General features: G+C 40.1%; 1 protein-coding gene and 3 non-coding genes across 5 annotated transcripts; all 4 read left to right on the top strand.

Moving 5' to 3' along the window:
- The first annotated feature begins 1593 nt into the window (after positions 1–1593).
- LOC119719433 (actin-related protein 2-B) lies at positions 1594–19608 on the top strand. 2 transcript variants are annotated; one of them, XM_038188893.1, is made up of 10 exons: positions 1594–1757; positions 4220–4330; positions 4838–4843; positions 8140–8355; positions 8821–8893; positions 10141–10277; positions 11970–12055; positions 13165–13228; positions 14738–15016; positions 15764–19608. In XM_038188893.1, the coding sequence occupies exons 1-10, from the start codon at positions 1710–1712 to the stop codon at positions 15932–15934; spliced, it is 1191 nt and encodes a 396-aa protein (XP_038044821.1). In that variant the 5' UTR covers positions 1594–1709; the 3' UTR covers positions 15935–19608. The 2 variants fall into 2 exon arrangements, with proteins under 2 accessions (XP_038044821.1, XP_038044825.1); XM_038188897.1 differs by lacking the exon at positions 4838–4843.
- LOC119721688 lies at positions 11463–11536 on the top strand. Its single transcript, XR_005270280.1, has one exon. It is a non-coding gene; the product is annotated as a small nucleolar RNA SNORD61 (small nucleolar RNA).
- LOC119721685 lies at positions 13000–13074 on the top strand. The gene has a single exon (XR_005270277.1). It is a non-coding gene; the product is annotated as a small nucleolar RNA SNORD61 (small nucleolar RNA).
- Positions 13917–13990, top strand: LOC119721687. Its single transcript, XR_005270279.1, has one exon. It is a non-coding gene; the product is annotated as a small nucleolar RNA SNORD61 (small nucleolar RNA).
- Positions 19609–19720: the final 112 nt, after the last annotated feature.

The following is a 19720-nucleotide window of genomic DNA, read 5'->3' as shown; positions in this document are numbered from 1 at the left end:
AATGCCGATTTATTCGGGGCGCGAATAGAATACACTTTGGATGTCCTTAACCCGTGTATGTAATTGGAACGGGAAATTTCGGACATTTAGGAATTAGAATGAAACAAAATCATTTCAAAATGGGATATCCGTATGTTATTTGGAAAACCGGTCTTTTGTATCGTAATTATCAACTGTCGGATTAATTTAATTGGGCTTACTCTGTTTCAATACCGATTTATTCGGGGCGCGAATAGAATACACTTTGAGAGTCACTCAACCCGTGTATACCATTGGAACGGGACATTTCAGACATTTAGGAAGGTACAAAATCATTTGAAAATAGGATATCCGTATTTTCTTTGGAAAACGGCTGTTTTGTACGTTAATTATCAATCGTCGGATTAATTTAATTGGGCTGACACTGTTTCAATACCGATTTATTCGGGGCGCAAATAGAATACACTTGGGATGTCCCTTAACCCGTGTATGCCATTGGAACGGGACATTTCAGACATTTAGGAAGGTACAAAATCATTTCAAAATAGGATACCCGTATTTTCTTTGGAAAACGGCTGTTTTGTACGTTAGTTATCAATCGTCGAATTAATTTAATGGGGCTGACTCTGTTTCAATACCAATTTATTCGGGGCGCAAATAGAATACACTTTGGATGTCCTTTAACCCGTGTATGCCATTGGAACGGGACATTTCGGACATTTAGGATGGTACAAAATCATTTCAAAATGGGATATCCGTATTTTCTTTGGAAAACGGCTGTTTTGTACGTTAATTATCAATCGTTGGATTAATTTAATTGGGCTGACTCTGTTTCAATACCGATTTATTCGGGGCGCGAATAGAATACACTTTGGATGTCCCTTAACCCGTGTATGCAATTGGAACGGGACATTTCTGGCATTTAGGAGGGTACAAAATCATTTTACATTTATTATAATACCTGCGTACGTACGTGTCAAAAAAGTATCGTAGAGGGCGCTAAACAACCATGTAGTTTGGGAAAAGAAAATCGCGGCCGGTTCCTGTTTAAACAGGATTCTCATGCCTGGGACCCGGTCCTTTCCGCAACGCAACACTACTCATTACAAGGAGTAGTCTGGCGGATATAGCGCCCTCTCATCGGCTATAAGGCAGAACCTTAATTCAGTAACGTTAACATTTATAACATTAACATTCCCGATTCTGAAAATATATTGCCACAGTCTTCATTACAATTTACTTTAGAGTCGAATAAACAACAGTTTCAGTTATTTAAGGTAATCCACCGTGATAAGAAGTTGAACTTCCTTTATAATTCGTTTTCTCCTAAGGTATATTTGCAATGACTGTTTAGGGCCACCGTAGTGGCAATCTTCGCGGCGGCGCGCCACCGTAAAAATAGTGCCTAGCCGAAAATCCGGCCCGATTTTCGTGCCAAGATCAGCCTGGTAAATTTGGCGTTTTGGATTTGTCGACAGCTAGCTCTGCAAAAAGACTGAGAACTGCTGCGATGTATATTTCTTGAATGTTCAAAGAAGTCTGGGTACCTAGCTAAAAATTCAACCTCGTTTTCATATCGATAGCAACAGCGAAGTGAACCCAATTTCGACCACTGCGAAATCCCTTCGGGTAAGAGGTTGACTGAAAGCCGGAAGGGGAGGATAGGCGGAGGCTTTTTGAGCCCGACTTGGTTGGATTTTGCTGCAAATCCACAATCAAAGTCATCCATCATGGACAGCCAGGGAAGAAAAGTGATAGTTTGTGATAACGGTACAGGAGTAAGTATTCTTCTATACTTTTCATATATTTGGCTTTTTAAGTTTTCTGAATTTGACAATTTTAGAGTTGAAAAAGGGATGAATGTGCCAAGGAAAATGAAACAGGAAGTAAAAATACATTTTAAGATAAATGCATTTTTTTCTTAAAACTTGAACACAATAACCATGTTCTCATCATCCATTTCATAATAAAGCTAGTTGGAAAGAATATAGTATCCTGACGCCACCTCTGTGGTTAATTGTGTGCAAAGTCTTGAGTGCATTTTCAAAGTATTTTTTTAAACAAAATTGGAGTTCTTTCTCAGTCCCTAATTCGGTAATCCTTACTTCTAGGCCATAGGCCTAGGCCTATTCAACATTTTTTGCAATGACTGACCTTTAATTGAGATAATTTAATAATATATGATGAAAAAAGTTGTGACAGGATGCAACAGTCTTTTCAGCTAGTTTATGATTATGATGCTCATGATGATCTGGGGGTCAGACAAGTCGACCGTTGAGACAACTCGACTCGGGACAAGTCGACCGTTGAGACAACTCAACCGTTGAGACAACTCGACTGGATGTGCGATAAATGGAAAGACAAGTCAACCGTTTTTTCTGTTGCATATGACAAAGCCGATATAGCGCAGCGTGATTGTCCGTGCACACCGTTCGTTTTTTTCCGGGCCACGTGCGCGCATCCCCGGTCAACGTGGCCGTACCGTGCACGGTGGCATCGTTTTTGCCGGGCCTGTGCGCCCATTTGCCGGTCCAACTTGTCCGTACCGTGCACGGTGACATCGTTTGTGCCGGGCCTGTGCGCCCGGCACTTGCCGCGCCGGTCGACGTGCCCGCGTGCCGGGCCCGGTCCTCGCGGCCGGGCGGGCCGGGGCGCACCGGCCCGACGCGACGGCCACCGGATCGGAGCGCCCTCTGTACATTGAGTATGCCCGCACCGCGCCTGTGATCGGTCTTACCACAGATTTGTGCAACTCTTCCTGATCCACATGTATTCATTTCCATTAAGTCGAGCAGTCTCAACGGTCGAGTTGTCCCGAGTCGAGTTGTCTCAACGGTCGACCTGTCTCAACGGTCGAGTTGTCTCAACGGTCGAGTTGTCTGACATTCGATGATCTCCTCACTGAGATAGGCCTACATCTTTTGGAAAGAAGAATTTTGCATCCTGATGGCACTTTTTTTGGAAAGATTCCCATATCTGGCCATCACTTGTCACCTTGTGCACAAACCGTATGAGACTGGTCTGAAAATTTCAGAGTGTTTTCGCAGTAAATACTTCTATATTTTCCCTGCTAAATTTGACTTTTTATGACATACTTTCTGATGGCTGATAGGTCACTGAAGAGAAAAATTAGTGATGGCCAGATATGGGAATCTTTCCCCTTTTTTTAATCATAATCTCATTCATTCTCAGTCATGTCAGTGAAGCCGTCAGTCATTGCAAAAATGTTGAAAATACTGGCCCCACTAGTCTGGCGAATAGCTTCGCTGTACCAATGCCACACGGCCGGCTTCCCACGGTTTGAGGAAATGGTCAACCTTTGTCATGTTTGTCAAATGTTTGTGTGCACGTAGACCGGTAAATGTGGTATCAATAACAACGTTCTAACAACGCTGTAAATTCACTCGAAATTGTCCGGCGGCACGTCATTTTGCCAGTATTATATGTACTAACATGACTTAGATACAAAGCTTTCTGTAAATTCACGCGAGTGTAGGATCTTGCATTGCCAAGAAATTTGAGAGGAAAAAATGACCTTGACACAACAACAAACAAACGTGCAAGCACAACGTTTGATTTTCTGAGGTCACGCACGGTACGCTGGTACTCCGCGTCATGCACGCGTGAAATGGTTGGAGCCGTCCGGGTACCCATGCAATCTCATGCGTCGAGTGTTTCTATACAACTCTGGAGCGTGGCCATGTATATAGCCACGTTCATGGGTCTAGTGCGCACGGAATATGCTATAATAACTTTACATACAGTTGTATTCTATGATCATGAGGATGTCTCTTTTTGGGCTCCGGGTTGATTAGGTAATCTTACCTCCTATTTATTGCACTCGTACAACGTCTGTTGATGGCAGCCATTTTATTAATGTAAGAAGCGAGAAGCAAGCTGTGACGTCGTGTTATGCATATCGATCTTCTCGCTCTGGCCGTGCGAGTTGCAATGCGACGACTGTTACATGTAGTTCCTGATTTGTTTGAATGGCAAATCAGTGCCGTCATGTGGACAGTGCCCGTTTAGCAGTTTGGAAAGCACATTTTGTACCCCAAATGCAGTAAAATTTGCCTTACACAAAGTCAGCACCCTCATTTTATCTTGACCAAGGATATGCTTTATTTTGGCTGATGGTTGATCCCTTGAAATAATGCCCAGGTGGCAAGGGATGAGGTACAAATATGAATATTACTTAATATACTCAATTTTGATTATATATCCTCTTTCCTTCCAACAGTTTGTGAAGTGTGGATATGCAGGGTCCAACTTCCCCGCCCATATCTTTCCATCTCTCATTGGAAGGCCCATCATCAGATCCACGGCCAAAGTGGGAGACATAGAAATAAAGGTATTGTATACATGTATGCTGCCAGGACAAAACCAACCACTGGTGGAATGCACAGCCACGTTCAATTTTTATTTATTAATTTTTTTTTTACATTTTTATAAAGTAGACACACTTGCTCAGCATTTCTATAAACAGAAAGTTGCATTTAAAAAAAAAAAAAAAACATTTTCGGTTATTTGTCGTAATAAGCAGAATCTCGCTGTAGGTCTCTTCAACTGGTGGCTTTTTAAAAGGAGATGAGAAGGATGTTACTAACTACCCCAAATGAACTGGAATTTCTAAGCCCCAATTGATGTCGACCGCTATAATGTAAATGTAGTGCATCTTAGAATTTTCAAAGTATCTAAAAAATGTGTAATTGATCTTTTTCATGAGCAATTTGTGCACACTGCCAACACCCCTCTTCCTTGACAGGTTATCATGCAAACTTATTATATGCAAACGTGCCAACTAATCCCTTCTCTTGCAATTATTCTTTTCCTCTCTGTTGTTCACATCTAACTGCAGCTTCAGGTAGGAGTTATTGCCACTTATTACTTTTTGTTTTGCCCTTTTCTTGGTGTAATCTCATTGTGTTGTTGTGACTTTAAGTGAGTTGTAGCGTTATTCTGCTGTGAATGTTCCCATACAAAGCGAGTCATGAATGCAGGTAGCAAGCATCTTTTGTTTTATTATCGACTACTGATTCACTTCCAATGCCACATTGGTGTAGTTGTACACGTATGTACATGTAGTTTTGCCTGATCTGTGTCACTCACAGTCGTGAATGTGAACATTTTTGTGTTGCAAGTGAATTGCTGTAAAGCAGACTTGTCCAGACAAATTTTTGTCACCCATTTCCAAAATCATTGCAGAAATCTCACAATAAAGTGTATTTTGGGGTCTTTGAATAAGTACACAGTCATGATAGTATAACTGTGTGGAAAAATAATAGCAATAAATTATCATACTGAGGAAGACTGAATTCTGCTCATGTACATGTAGGTGGCCCATTATGGGTACTTGAAGCACGACAATTACTCAATAGTAACATGTACTGTTGCCATCCGTCCGCAAGTTATTGGAATTCCAGCATCTGACTTCCTGATTGCATTGGTGCTACCTGCATTCATGTTTCGTGCCAGTTTTTCCTGTTGTTGTCCACCCCCCCCCCACTTCATCCCATTCACCGACCTGAATTTCATGCACAGTTTTTTGAAATTCTTATTATTCTTGTGATAATAATCATTCAGTGTCATAGTACAATACAGCATATAAGAGATGATAGCATCCACTGTTCGACATGAAACTGTTGGTTTCGATTTCAATAGACTTGAGAAGAAAAAAAAAACCAATTCTCTTGTGGTTAAAAGTTGCTCATCACTGCAACCTTTCCCGAGCCCTAGCCTATATTTTGTCTCACTTTGACACTACAGTAAACTCCGGCTAAACCAGCACTCTCGGGACCTGAGAATTTGTGACGACCCCCAAAATGGACAGAGCGCATGCGTACAGCCTAGAGGGGGTACTGGTATTGATATGCTCACGATGCATATGATGTATGCAGTAGGACACCCTTTTTCGACACCGATGTATGCAGCGATCACGGGCCGTGCGAAACCACTTTTCACTCGACCCTTTGCCAACCGCAGTACAGGAAGTCGATGCCAATGCGTGATTTGTTGAATGCCGACTTACACAAAGGATTTTGTAATGCTTTTTATGGAAAGGGGACCGAGAGTAACACGACGACTTGAGCGAAATGGCGACTTATAAAAGCCAACTTAGAAATAAAAAATTCAATGGAAATGCATTACGGACAATCGGGACTTTAGTCAGACGGCCGACTTGAGCGATTTGACGAGTTGTACAAAAAATGTACGATGTCGGTTTAGCTGAAGTTTACTGTAGTTGGACGCTTTTTCACTTTTTCCACAGTTTTCATCAACATTGCACGTGCAAAGACACAGTTCTGCCTGAGCACTTCTAACACAAACTTGTCTGCACCTACTGAGTTTCATTTATTAATATTCCTTTCAGTCCACTTTTTTTGCTGTGTAATGTGAACATAAGAGAAGACCAACATAATCCTCAAACATTGTACGCATTCAGTGTTTAAATCTCATCTTTGTTGTTAGTTGTTCAGTATTCGCAGGCATCCCTCCCCCTCCCCCTCCCCAATTCTCATCCCTCATCCGACCATTTTGACATCTCAACTTGACGATTTAAGAAAAGGAACAGCAATGTTCAACATCACTCACAACAGTTACTGTCCTCATGTCTTTCTAAATCAAGGCTCTGACAAGAACAGCATTTCAGAATTAAAGGCATATAGGATCATTTGCATTTATCCCAAAAGTAATCTACTGAATTATTATTGAAACGCCTGCTTGGATTAAAGATCTCCGTGAAAGTATTCTGTTTTGTGTGCTGTCAGTTAGAAGATGTCAAGAAATGTCGGAGATTTCCAACAATCATCAATCATTGTCAATAAGCCATTTGCGAGTTACATTTGAATAAAATCTGGAACGCTGACTTAATCCAATGCTTTGCACGTTTTAACTTTGCATTCTCCCGACCAAAGAGACTGTTACTATATCACGTGATTCGGGGCAAGCCTTATGCTAGCAACCGCCAGCTCCGGTATGGTCTGGTGTCTTTGTGCCATCCTCTCCCATTGTGAACAATGTATTGGTGCTGAACGTCTCTTACGTAACTATGCAAGAGCTTGCCCCGAATCATGTGATAATCAACAGTGTCTTTGGTCTGGAGAATTCAAAGTTCAAATGTGCCAAGCATTCTGAGCAAGTCAGTGTACCAGATGTTTTTCAAATGTAAATCCCAAAGGGTATAGGTTACTCGCATATGGCTTATTAAGTGATTTTTGAAAATTAAGAGTGCAATAGACGAAACTGTGTTATTCATGATCAAATAGTTGTGCATGGTTTCTCACTATTTTCTGTAAAAGTGTAATAGCCACTGAGCTGAAAAATCCAAAGAGTACGTTTCTAATAGTTTTCTTTGGATTTGTGTGGTGGTGTTATTGAAAACGAACAAAATACATGAACAGCAAATGATCCTAGATGCCTTTAACACTCATATTTTTCAACATTACATAAGTATGCACATGCACTTCCTGGTAATTTTGTTTCTGTGGAGTAAAACCAAACCCGTTTCCTTGTGAATTGTTTATAATTACAGTGTGTTGTTTATACATGTATCTGTTAGTTTTGATAACAGATATTTGCCTTGATTTTACAAAATAACACAATTGTTGTCCTTCCTAACATATTAATAACCTTTTTTTGATAAACAAGGATATTCATTGCAATGGGAGAAAAAAATCACAGTTTGCTAGGAAGAGAATCCAAACTCGGTGCTTGCGACAAGATTTACCCAATTTACAATAAATACAGTAAAAACCAAAACGGGGCTGGACAGATGGACTCTTGTAATTTTAACAACTTTTAGGCCCCCTTCAAGTAATTTTTGGTACTTGCATCCTTACTCACATGTGAGTTATTTTGTAGTCCTATGCAGATTATACTTCTTAAATATGTTTTTGTGAAACGCCTGCTGCTCCATTAATTTTTTTTTTAGGTTTTTAAGCTTGACATTCCAGCTGAGCTGTCTGGTGGATATTTTTTTTTTGGGGGGGGGGGGGTTATACTTTGTTTGGTGGGAACCATATATTTCAGAAGTATAATCTGCATATTTCAGAAGTATAATCTGCATAGGAGTAAAAAATAACTGGGAACCAAGTTCACAGGTTCACTGCCCACAACTACTGAAACGTTAGTTTTCTCTTTGTAATCCCGATCAACCAATAGGATTTGATGGTAGGCGAGGAGGCCAGCCAATTGCGTTCCATGCTGGAGGTCACGTACCCCATGGAGAACGGCATCGTGCGCAACTGGGACGAGATGAAACACATCTGGGACTACACATTCGGCGAGGGCCGGATGAACATCAATCCGCGGGACTCCAAGATTCTCTTGACGGAACCGCCCATGAACCCCAACAAAAACAGGGAAAAAATGGTGGAGGTACAGTACGATTTTGAATTTTTAGAAATATGGTTCTAGTGTCACAATAACAAGAAAATAATGCCCTAGATTATTATACTGGCTCTTTCAGAATCAATTGATTTAAAATAAGCCGTGTGTACAGTGTGTAAAGATAAACAGTAATTTTCACTGTGTTGACTGATATGTACATTTTTAATGTATGTCCCCTTCCGTATTTGGTTTCTTAAAAAGTGATGTTGAAAAAATGAGGATTACTGGAACGATTCAACTAAGCCTATTCCTCACGCTTTCACATCCTACAAAACCCACAAGTCAGTGGTACTGTGTGTGTGGCTCGGCGCTCATTCAAAGTCATGAAAGTTGAAGAACAAATAATTTCCCATTGGTTTCCAGTACATGGAAGCATTTGAAATTCCAGAAAACAAATGGTAGCTTTTCCCACTAATCAGCATATTCACTCATTGTGTCTCTATTGTTTTTCAGGTCATGTTTGAGCACTACCAGTTCGCTGGCCTTTACGTTGCAATTCAGGCTGTCTTGACGCTGTATGCCCAAGGTAAGGGTGTTCAGTAAACTCCCCCCCCCAAAAAAATGACCCCCTCCCCCCCAAAGAAATGACAGCTGATGGGCTGTTCAGTCATGCCCAGAGGGCCAGCTAGTGTCTTCTTTGTACCCGACTGATTCACTGAATGACTCCCTGATTGACTGACTCACTGTCACTTTTGATTTAGACCGGTTACCTATCTCACTCACTGACTGTCACTTGTGACTTAAATTAACCCTCCTTTTGTTTGATCAGTCACAGTCAGAAATTCAATCCAGTTCCCCTGCCATGCCTTTTACACAGGCTAGTCACCAACAGTCAGGTCATATTTCTTGTCGGCACTGTGACAGTCAAAGTCCATCAACAGACAAAAGCAGGTGACTGGTAGGCACAGCTGGCTTATCAATCTCCTACAGTCAGAGCATACATGTAGCTTTATCAGGTTTCATAACAATCACAGCCAGTCAATCCTGCTTTATGAAGGCAGGGAGCACTCAACTGTTAAAAACAGCCATTTGATGTATTTTGACTGCTGGGCTGGCCTTGTTGAAATTCGGGCAATTCACAATGCAGTGCGCCACCAAGAGTTTGCCACGGAGAGTTCATTTTTCCCAGTGCATTGTGGGAGATGGTTGACAAATTTGCAGCGCCGGACATTTGAAATTGTTTGTTTTTCCAGTCGGGAGTTTCGTAAGCTTATGATGCGAGTATCTGTTTACCCTTTTCTTTTCTCTTTATCAATAATGGTGTTTTTTGTAAGGTGGCAGAATGCTATGCCCCAATCTATGAAAAATGAGCTCAGATTGTTTACAGACACTAATTCAAATGGGCCATGTTTTGTCGACTGTAAACTTGAAAAACTGACTCTCCATGGCAAACTCTTGGTGGCGCACTGCATCGTGAATCGCCCAAATTGCCAGCAAGAGGGAGGGTCACACAAGTCCAGGAGCAGCTTAACATGGCATGGCTATTCATGTATGTCATGGACCACCCACACCAAATGTACATTGGTCTGACACTCCTTGTTTCATGTAGCTTCATGATACGTGTGTAGGCAATAAGTCATTCTCTATGGGAACAGCGAACATGGATTTCTCAATTCCATTACGTTAACCGCCACCTTTTATTCTTCAAACGCGTTCGCTATTCCGACTCAAATGAATAGAAATGTGTGCAATCGGGGACCAGCTTTACTAGGTTTGCGTAGTATTGTTCTCACAATTGGCATTTAACATTTCCGCGTTGTCTATTGTATGCAGGTTTATTGACAGGCGTAGTGGTAGACTCTGGTGACGGAGTGACTCATGTTTGTCCAGTCTACGAGGGCTTCTCCTTGCCTCATCTAACAAGACGTCTAGACATAGCTGGCCGAGACATCACCAAATATCTCATCAAGGTAAACAGACTTGTCAGTCATCATCCTGATGTCGGGCGGAGTGTATTTTCTGAAAAGTAAAGTTACCACGGTCTTTTTCTCAAAATCACACAAACTCACAAAAGCGATTTCTTGCCACTTGGTGCAACAGCAGACTTACATGTATTCTTGTTAGTGACTTCACAGGCAAACCTTAAAATTTTGTCTGTAAACAACATCCATGTACCAGTGTTTCTTGTTAACTTCCCTTTGGTCAGATCTGCTTTAATTGCATTGCATCTGTTTTAATTGCATTGGTCCACAATAAGTAGCAGATGAAAAAGTTTCATATTTTAATTAGGACTGTCCCAGTGCATATTTCTAGAGCTTTACTGACATAAATCTTGGCACACTGCTCGTCAAGAAAACCACATTATTGGATGACAAAATAGAACACAGTTTTTCTTCCATAATTTAGCATGGAGAAGTCAATCAAATTTTTTTTTTATCAGAGCACAAGCATTCAAACTTGAGAAATGTGTTGATTTTTTCATCAGAACACAAACATACAAACTTGAGAAATGTGTTGATTTTTTCCATCAGAACACAAACATACAACTTGAGAAATGTGTTGATTTTTTTCATCACAACACAAACATACAAACTTGAGAAATGTGTTGATTTGTTTTCATCAGAGTACAAACATACAAACTTATGATGTGTTGATTTTTTTCATCGGAAGACAAACATACAAACTTGAGAAATGTGTTGATTTTTTTCATCACAACACAAACATTCAAACTTGAGAAATGTGTTGATTTTTTTCATCAGAACACAAACATACAACTTGAGAAATGTATTGATTTTTTTAATCAGAGTACAAACATACAACTTGAGAAATGTGTTGATTTTTTTCATCAGAACACAAACATACAAACTTGAAAAATGTGTTGCTGTTTGTGAGTCCTTCGCTCCAAAGATCTCAACTTAAGTCTCGGTCGAGTCCATAAGTACCTTGCTATCCTTGTGATATTAAATGTTCATCTTCATTGCAGCTGTTGCTTCTCAGGGGCAGGGAGTTGTGGCAGCAACATTAACATTCTCGATTCTTCTGATTCTGTAGCAACTGTAACACTGCAGTCTCTGTCCTACCATGTCACATTGTTAGCCTCTCAATTGTATCTGAAAATATTGCCTAGGAGCTGTGTGAAATTGGGTTGATAAGCCACAAGGATGAACTCTGATATTCTGACTACATCTTGGAGATCAGCATTAGTTGTCCTCTAAGAAGTTCTGAGTGGCATTGTCATCTTTCATGTTTCATTTCCCAGTTTTGCAGCATTTTTAATGTTTCTAACAGGCATGCAACTTTTATCGGATCCACTGATTTCCTCGTTTTTTACTCCTCATGAATGCCTTGAGATATGTGTTGATTTTTTTTCATCAGAACACAAACATACAACTTGCGAAATGTGTTGATTTTTTTTCATCATAACACAATCATTCAAACTTGAGAAATGTGTTGATTTTTTTCATCAGAACACAAACATACAAACTTGAGAAATGTATTGATTTTTTTCATCAGAACAAAAACATACAAACTTGAGAAATGTGGTGCTGTTCGTGAGTCCTTCGTTCCAAAGATAAGAGAAACTTCTATCTCAACTTAAGTCTTGGTCGAGTCCATGACTACCTTGCTATCCTTGTGATATTAAATGATCATCTTCATTGCAGCTGTTGCTTCTCAGGGGCTATGCCTTCAACCACTCGGCAGACTTTGAGACGGTCCGGATCATGAAGGAAAACCTTTGTTACGTAGGGTGAGTCACCAGTGATAAATCCCAACAGAAACTTGGGGCGTTTAGCCTACAAGTTGCACCTTTATTTGGTTGCCTTCAAGCTCGGTGTACTTTTCATCTTCCTCCCTTGAAAAACAAGAGGATTAGAAATCTGCCTTTGAAATATGCTGTTTTGTAGACAAGACAGTTTATAATTTTAGTCTAATCAGAAAACAAATTGACATTTGACAAACAATTTGGTCATGACAAATGCAGAAGATTACTTGCTGTTGGCAAATTTATCCAACTATACCATGTCTGCCCGAATCACATTTGTAGTGACGCTTGATTTCAAGGGATTCAATACTGTTTTGCCACAGTTGTAACATTGGCCAGTTGTAACCGCTGTTCAATTCCTTGCCTGTATGTGCAATCCAATGAAGCAATTCACACGGCAAAGCGTGAACATGTCAGGATTCACACGGCCTGGGAAAAAGCTGGAAAAGTCATGGAAAAGTTGTGGAATCTTTAGAGGACCAATTTATTTTAAATTGAAAACTTTGTATATTGGCAATTTAGCATCGGATATCTGACTTTTATACCCGACAAAATGCGACAAATTTCGCTGATTAGATACAAGCATTTTGATTTTGAAAAATCATTATTGCTTTGTTTTGTTGGTTTTCTGTTTCTGTTAATAGCACTTTTCACGAAACAAGTTTCATACTTTTGATCTGCATTTTGATGAATTGGGTCATGGGTTTCATAGTTTGGTCATGGAAAAGTCATAAAAAAGTCATGGAATTTTATTGTCCTACAGTGCACGAACCCTGACATGTGGAATTTGGCCAACTCAGCGTCGGCAGTTACAGGCTACCAAATGTCATTGAAAATGAAAGAATAGGAGTGTCTGAGAGGAAATTCATATAGAAATATTGCTGAACAGTCTAGGCATTAGACATTAGAAATGAAATTGTGAAAGGGCCACAGGGATGACTTAAAATTATCCGACAATTAATGAGGAATAATTTATTTTTTATCCTCTAAGAAGTTCTGAGTGGCTCGTTTTCACCTTTCTGCAGCTGGGAAGATTCATGACAACAAAGCCTCTTGTACAGGTGTTGCAAAGAAATTGTTTACTTTTTTTCCAGATATGATATTGAGCAAGAACAGAAGTTGGCAAATGAAACAACAGTACTGGTGGAAAACTACACGGTAAGTTGTTCAAGAAAATTAATTCCTGACTGAAATCCAGCCAAACATATTAATCCAAACCCCCTGGGCCCTTTTTGCTAGGATCCATCCTCAATCCTCCAAAATCCTCCACAACAGCACCGCCTCCCGAAATGCATTCAGCCTCAATCCTCCGAAATCCTCCTCTTCTTCAAACACCATTCAGCCTCAATCCTTCAAAATCAACCGGTACTGAATGCCCATGTGCCCCCAATCCTCCACAATCCTCCAAAATTGTATGCTGCATTCAGCCTAAATCCTCCAAAACCGCCCAGAGGACTTTGGAGGATTGAGGAAGGGTCAATTAGTCCTGCCGGTAAAAATAGGAAACTAGGACCTTTACAAGATGGTTGAATCGAGCTAAACCCTACCTCCCTATAGGACCGTGTCCATCCAAATCCATCACTGACTCGGCTTCACATCATGCTTCAGGACCCAATCCATTGAAATCCACCACAGGTGCTGGTGGATATTGATGGACTTAGCATTGATGGCATTGATGGCTTATCTGCCAAAAAAAAAATGGGGGGGGGGGGGCATTTTGATGGAGTTGGAATTCTCGATTCTTCTGATTCTGTATCCTACAATGTCACATTGTTAACCCCTCAATTTTATCTGAAAATATTGCTTAGGAGCTGCATGAATTTGGGCCCATTTCTGTTGATAAGCCACAAGGATGAACTCTGATATTCTGACTCTGTCGTGGAGATCAGCATTAGTTGTCCTCTAAGAAGTTCTGAGTGGCATTGTCATCTTTCATGTTTCATTTCCCAGGTTTGCAGCATGGTTTACCCGGGTTTTGCTCATGCATATGGAAATTCACATTATATAAAACCAAAAGAGACCTGAGAAAGACCCGAGATAGAAGTTTGAATATATATTGAAATTTAGCAAGGATGATATTCAAGAATTGCATTGAAACAAATCCATTTTACATTGGCCCTTAAAGGGAATATACAATTGCAAGCATCAAAAAAAGAAAACTACCTAATTATCATGAAATACCCTACTGGACTGTAAGTGAATGACAGTCTAAAGCATTATTCAAAATCATGGCACCTGGTGTGCTGTCACTTTCAAGAAAAGTGGTATTTTTGTATCATATTTTGAAGAAAAAAAAGCTTTTTTTTCCTCAAATACTCCCACCAATTTATCATATTTAGTTAGTCCGCATTTTGTTTGCAATCAATTACACACCTAAGAACAGGTACAAGCCAGCTAGACTGGTTCCCTGACCTTACAATTCCCTGACGTCTATAAATTGCTCCGTTTCATCTTACGTGGTGTCAAGGAACCAGACTACAGGAACATGATTGTTTTTCTTGGTGTTTCCAGCATCTACAAACACAAAACTTCTAACAAGTCAGTGTAACAATATTAGCTATAAAATACCAACCCCCCAAATCCATCCATTTCTGAAAATTACAGCTAAAGCAGATGTTATACATTTCCTTTAAAACTATGCCTTGTACTGTTTCCCATATCCCACAGTTACCAGACGGTCGAGTGATCAAGGTCGGCGGGGAGCGTTTCGGTGCCCCCGAGGCCCTCTTCCAACCCCATCTCATCAACGTGGAAGGTGTGGGCATTGCCGAGCTCCTCTTCAACACCATCCAGGCCGCTGACATCGACACCAGGCCTGAGTTCTACAAGCACATCGTGCTGTCCGGGGGTTCTACTATGTACCCTGGTCTACCCTCGCGACTGGAGAGAGAGATCAAGCAGCTGTACCTGGAGAGGATCCTGAAGGGCGACACGTCCAAGCTCAGTGTAAGTTGGGACAACTCCTGTGACAAGGATCCTAAATTTTATCTGAAAATATCGCTTAGGAGCAGCATGAAAATTGGGCCCATTTCTGTTAATAAGCCACAAGGATGAACTCAATATTCTGACTACATCTTGGAGATTAGCATTAGTTGTCCTCTAAGAAGTTCTGAGTGGCATTGTCATCTTAAACTGTTTTGTGCTGTCTCTGAGCGATTCCTGTTTGCTATTTCCCACATTTGCAGCATTTTTAATGTTTCCAGCATTGTGACTTGGGGTGTGATCCCTGGCTACATGGCATACATACAGGTTTATGGCTTCTGACTAGCGCCCCTTGAGCAAAAACATTGACAACATGGGGAACCGCCAACATGGGGCTGGATAGCTTAGTTGGTAGAGTACCGGAAAGGCAATCCGGAGGTTCCAGGTTCATACCCTTTCCAGTCAATGTCTGCGTTCAACTTTAAACAATTATAATGTTCCTTTTCAATTTCCCTTATAGTTTATTTGAGAAATATTATCTCGAGTGTAGAAAACTGTGAAGGCAAACTTGCTGAGTAATAGGCCTAAATATACCAAGGCTGGTACTAGAATTGTATTAACATTGGACAGTGTGACAGGGTGACCACTCAAAATCCACTCATATTTTGGAAGCTTGTTTTTAATAGAAATAATCTTTGTCCCATTTTTTTGTGAATTCTTGAAAAACATTCAATAATGAAAAACCAAATCTCTTATCTTTCTCTGCCGCAGAAATTCAAGATCCGCATTGAGGACCCCCCGCGCCGCAAGCACATGGTGTTCCTCGGGGGCGCTGTTCTAGCAGACATCATGAAGGACAAGGATACGTTCTGGATCTCGAGAGAAGAGTACCAGGAGAAAGGACTCAAGTGCCTTGAGAAGCTCGGCGTTAGTGTTAAATAGAGGTAGCCCCCCCCCACCCCCAACATCCCTCCACCCCTCCCCCCTCCCTTTCCTATCTCCCAGAGATGTCACGGCACTTTCAATAACATTTTTTTGTTTTACTTTTGGGTGTTAGATTTTGTCATACCAGAAAAAAAATGATGCCTTGCAGTGTTGTAGTTGCCATGGTTGCATCCATCACAAGTCCAGCACAAGTCCGGCCACAAGTAAATCACAAGTCCAGTTACAAGTAGCAATACTTTTGTTCCAGTTCCTTTGAGTAGCTTGCGAGTTGGCTTGAAGCTGGATGCCTTGTGATGGACTTGTTGGGATATGTGATGGACTTCATTGTTACTCAATTTGGATATTGATGTGAATGGATACCTTCAACGTTCGTAAGCCTCCTAAACAAGCCAGGTCATTTCACACTATTAACGGATGTATGTAGGATTTGAAGCGAGCAGGTCTCAGTTGAGTGTTTGTGCGGGCCTGTTTTAAGCCCATCACATCTCCAGCAAATGGAAAAGTACAAAGTTTGTCGCATGTTAGGAAAACTTCCCCAGCCAGTGAGAATCCATTATGTAGTTCCTAAATAAGATATGAATCTTGCATGGCGGTAATGTTAACTAGTGAGGGTTTGGGGTAACATCATGTGCAGAATCTCTTTTGAGCAGCAGTGTGGTTCCTTTTGGTACAATTACTGTAAGGAAATGTGAAGGAATAGTGATGATAGGACTACATCATGTGGCCATCAACAATTTGTGAAAAAGTGTGCAAGTTGTGCATATCGGCAGTCTTTACACAGTCCATTGCTTTGTCTAAAAGAAAGAGTGGTTTCTGGCCAATTTTATACCATAACGGAAGACTTGAAGACAAGTTACTACGCAGTCGTGTTTTGTCTGTCAAGGTTCCCAATATCGAAACATCTGATCTTTCAAAAAAGATGGGGTCAAATTATTTCCAAAGCGTCAGCTTCACATTATTTTTATTTTGTACAATTTGCTCTCAACTGACAATCTGTTTTTCTCTAGTCCTAGGACCCCTGTCTTTGTGGCTTTAAGTGTATACCTTTTGAGCTGGACTCGGGCATTTTGCTATTTAATTGGGTCCTTCTCAATGAACAATGATATGAAAACAAGGTGTGGAATTGCTGAGCTTAAAACTTGAAGAGGAGAGGAAAGGTTTTTTTTTTGTTATGTGCACTCTTGTATCGGTACATGTATATTAGAAGGCCAACTTTTTTTCTAAGGACTTTTTTCCTAAAGAAAAAAATTGATTTTATTTTGATATTGTAAGATTTTATCACAGTAATTATAATAGATGAGATGAGCAAAAGAAAATGTATTGGAATTGAATACAATTGAATTGGTCTGAGTTAGATGGTTTAAGAGAAAATCGGTGAAATTGAATAGTTTGATATTGTAATTTTCTTATTGTAGTTTATGAAGAAATCTTGTGAAGGCTATGCATGCTGTATCAAATAGCCAAGATAAGGCCGGTTCAGCAAACGCGGTCGCGAATGCGAATTTCTGACGGCAGGGCGATTGTTCGCGCTGCGATTTCGCAAAAGTTGAACACATTTCAACTCCGTCAGCGAATGCTTCATGACGTCAAATTCGCATCGCATTCGCATGAAGCATGAACGGGCCTAGAAATATAATATCCCTGTTAGGCATTTTTTGGCATGTTAAACCCAGTTGGCTTGTAAGTTGTCATTTTCACAAAACAATGCATGTGCCCAATCTGGTAGCATTTCTACCCTTATAACAACGTGACATGCATTACTTGAGTGCACTTGTAGGGTTGCGTGAAAGGTCACAAAATGTCTACCATTCAGCTACCAGTACCCATAGACATCTTATAGACCTAAACCGGCTATTTGCTTACAACTTCCGTGAGCAAAGTACTGCGTCTCATCGAAGGCACATGCACGCGAAAGGAATATCTGAAGAATAAATAGCAAGGAGACAGTCGTACGACGCGCGTGCATTATTTACAAGCAGAATGAGCCTTATTGTGCTAATAGAAACAAACAACGTAGAAGTATAAGTTGCTGGTCTAGTTTTTTTTTAAAGATGTCTATGCAGCTGCCCTGCAAACATGCAATGCTGCCCTCTTGTGGTTGGTCTTGCAAAGAATGAATGTTGACCTTTCTTTCCATACTGAGGAACAGAAATATCCACTCACAGTGCCTGTCTTTTGCAGGTTAGGACAGCTACGCAAGTACAGCCTTTCTGATTGGTCTGTAGCTTTATGAAGCCTTTTGTCTTGTCGGTTTGCTAAGTTTGAATGATTAACTTGATAATGCTTCCAATTTTAAATAGCAGTTTTTTTCCAAATACATGACTGCTAGTTGAATTATTACATGTATGTACAGACAAGAATCTTACAATGTGTACTTAGTTTATTTGGTTTGTTTTGGATCGTTATTTTATTGCGCTGATGAACAGGTGAAAGGGGGAATTTTTGGAGGTTTAATTTTTGGATGCATGTCATAATGAAACATGGAGAGTATTTATCCTATTAGGACTCTACAGATGCCCGTGTAGCGTGAATATCCGACTCCATGAAATATGGACTCATTGGTAGTATTGCGCATGCGTAAGTACGATAATATGCTATTTTTATGATCATATACATGTATGGCAGAGTGACCTGTCACATGCGAGGGATTATTTATACCAATAATAAGGAAAAGGAATCCGATTTTCATAGGAGTCGGATTTTCATGTGACACTGGACCATTTTATATTACCTGGATTAAGAGAATTTATTTGCGAATGTCTTATTTGCAGTAGTCACTAGTCTGTGTTTCATTCCATTTTTTTTGGTCATTTAGTTTGAAATATAGCTCATACCTGGCTTATGCTTATGTACAGAGATCTTAATCTACGTGCCCAGTTGTATTTAACGAATAAGTACAAAGAAAATGTGTTTATATTTCTTTACTAATAAATATTTAGGTGTTTGTATACATTTATTGAATGCTGATACAAACATGAAAATGATAGGCAGAATGTTATTAACAAATTATTGCGCCATGCTATTTTAGAAGAGATAGTAGTCTGCCCTAGAATTGTAGAGTAAATTTGTATCCCTTTGAAAACAATCTGGCCCAGGTTCAAACAAGATTACTGAATGAAATAGGAAGAGATGATACAAGTATTTAGGCACATTTATTGTTCATGAATCCACATTCCTCGATGTAAACTGGCCATGTTCCCCCCTGCGTCTTTCATAAGGATGTTCCTATTGAGGCACAGGTATCATGTATGGCGTAGCAAGCTTTGCATGATGTTATTACATTTTAGTTTCCGATGTTTTGGGGTTTATTCATCTTGTTGTAAAATGCCAGCTTAGGAGGAAGGCTGCAGCATACTTTATTATACCAATGGATAGCTTTGCCCCAAAAGGCTAAGGCTAGGCTTTGGTTTTTACATTGACATGCTACATTGAAAAAAGCCATAGTCATAGCCAAACATCAATTTGGGATGCAACTGAGGTCTTGAATGGCTTTCTATTTTTTCTCCTTCAAAATTACTTTTGCCCCTTAAAATGTTTTATATTATATCCATGCCGATAAAATACTTGATCAAATGTCCGTCTGTTCTTTTTTTATATAAAAAGAAAGGAAAATAAATATCTTTAAATTGCAATGCACACCATATTAAATAAAAACTTAATATGAAAAGTAATTATTGACTTCTGTGTTTCTTACAGATTCTGTCTCTGTCCTGCGTGTTTGTTTGTTTTCTTCACCAACTTCATGAAATATCCAGAATAATCTCACATATTTTACTTCTGAAT

The sequence above is a fragment of the Patiria miniata genome, unplaced genomic scaffold (genome assembly GCF_015706575.1).
Source record: "Patiria miniata isolate m_02_andy unplaced genomic scaffold, ASM1570657v1 HiC_scaffold_13, whole genome shotgun sequence".
Lineage (NCBI taxonomy): Eukaryota > Metazoa > Echinodermata > Asteroidea > Valvatida > Asterinidae > Patiria > Patiria miniata.
The sequence above is the reverse complement of the archived record's forward strand: the minus strand, read 5'-3'. Positions and strand labels throughout refer to the sequence as shown.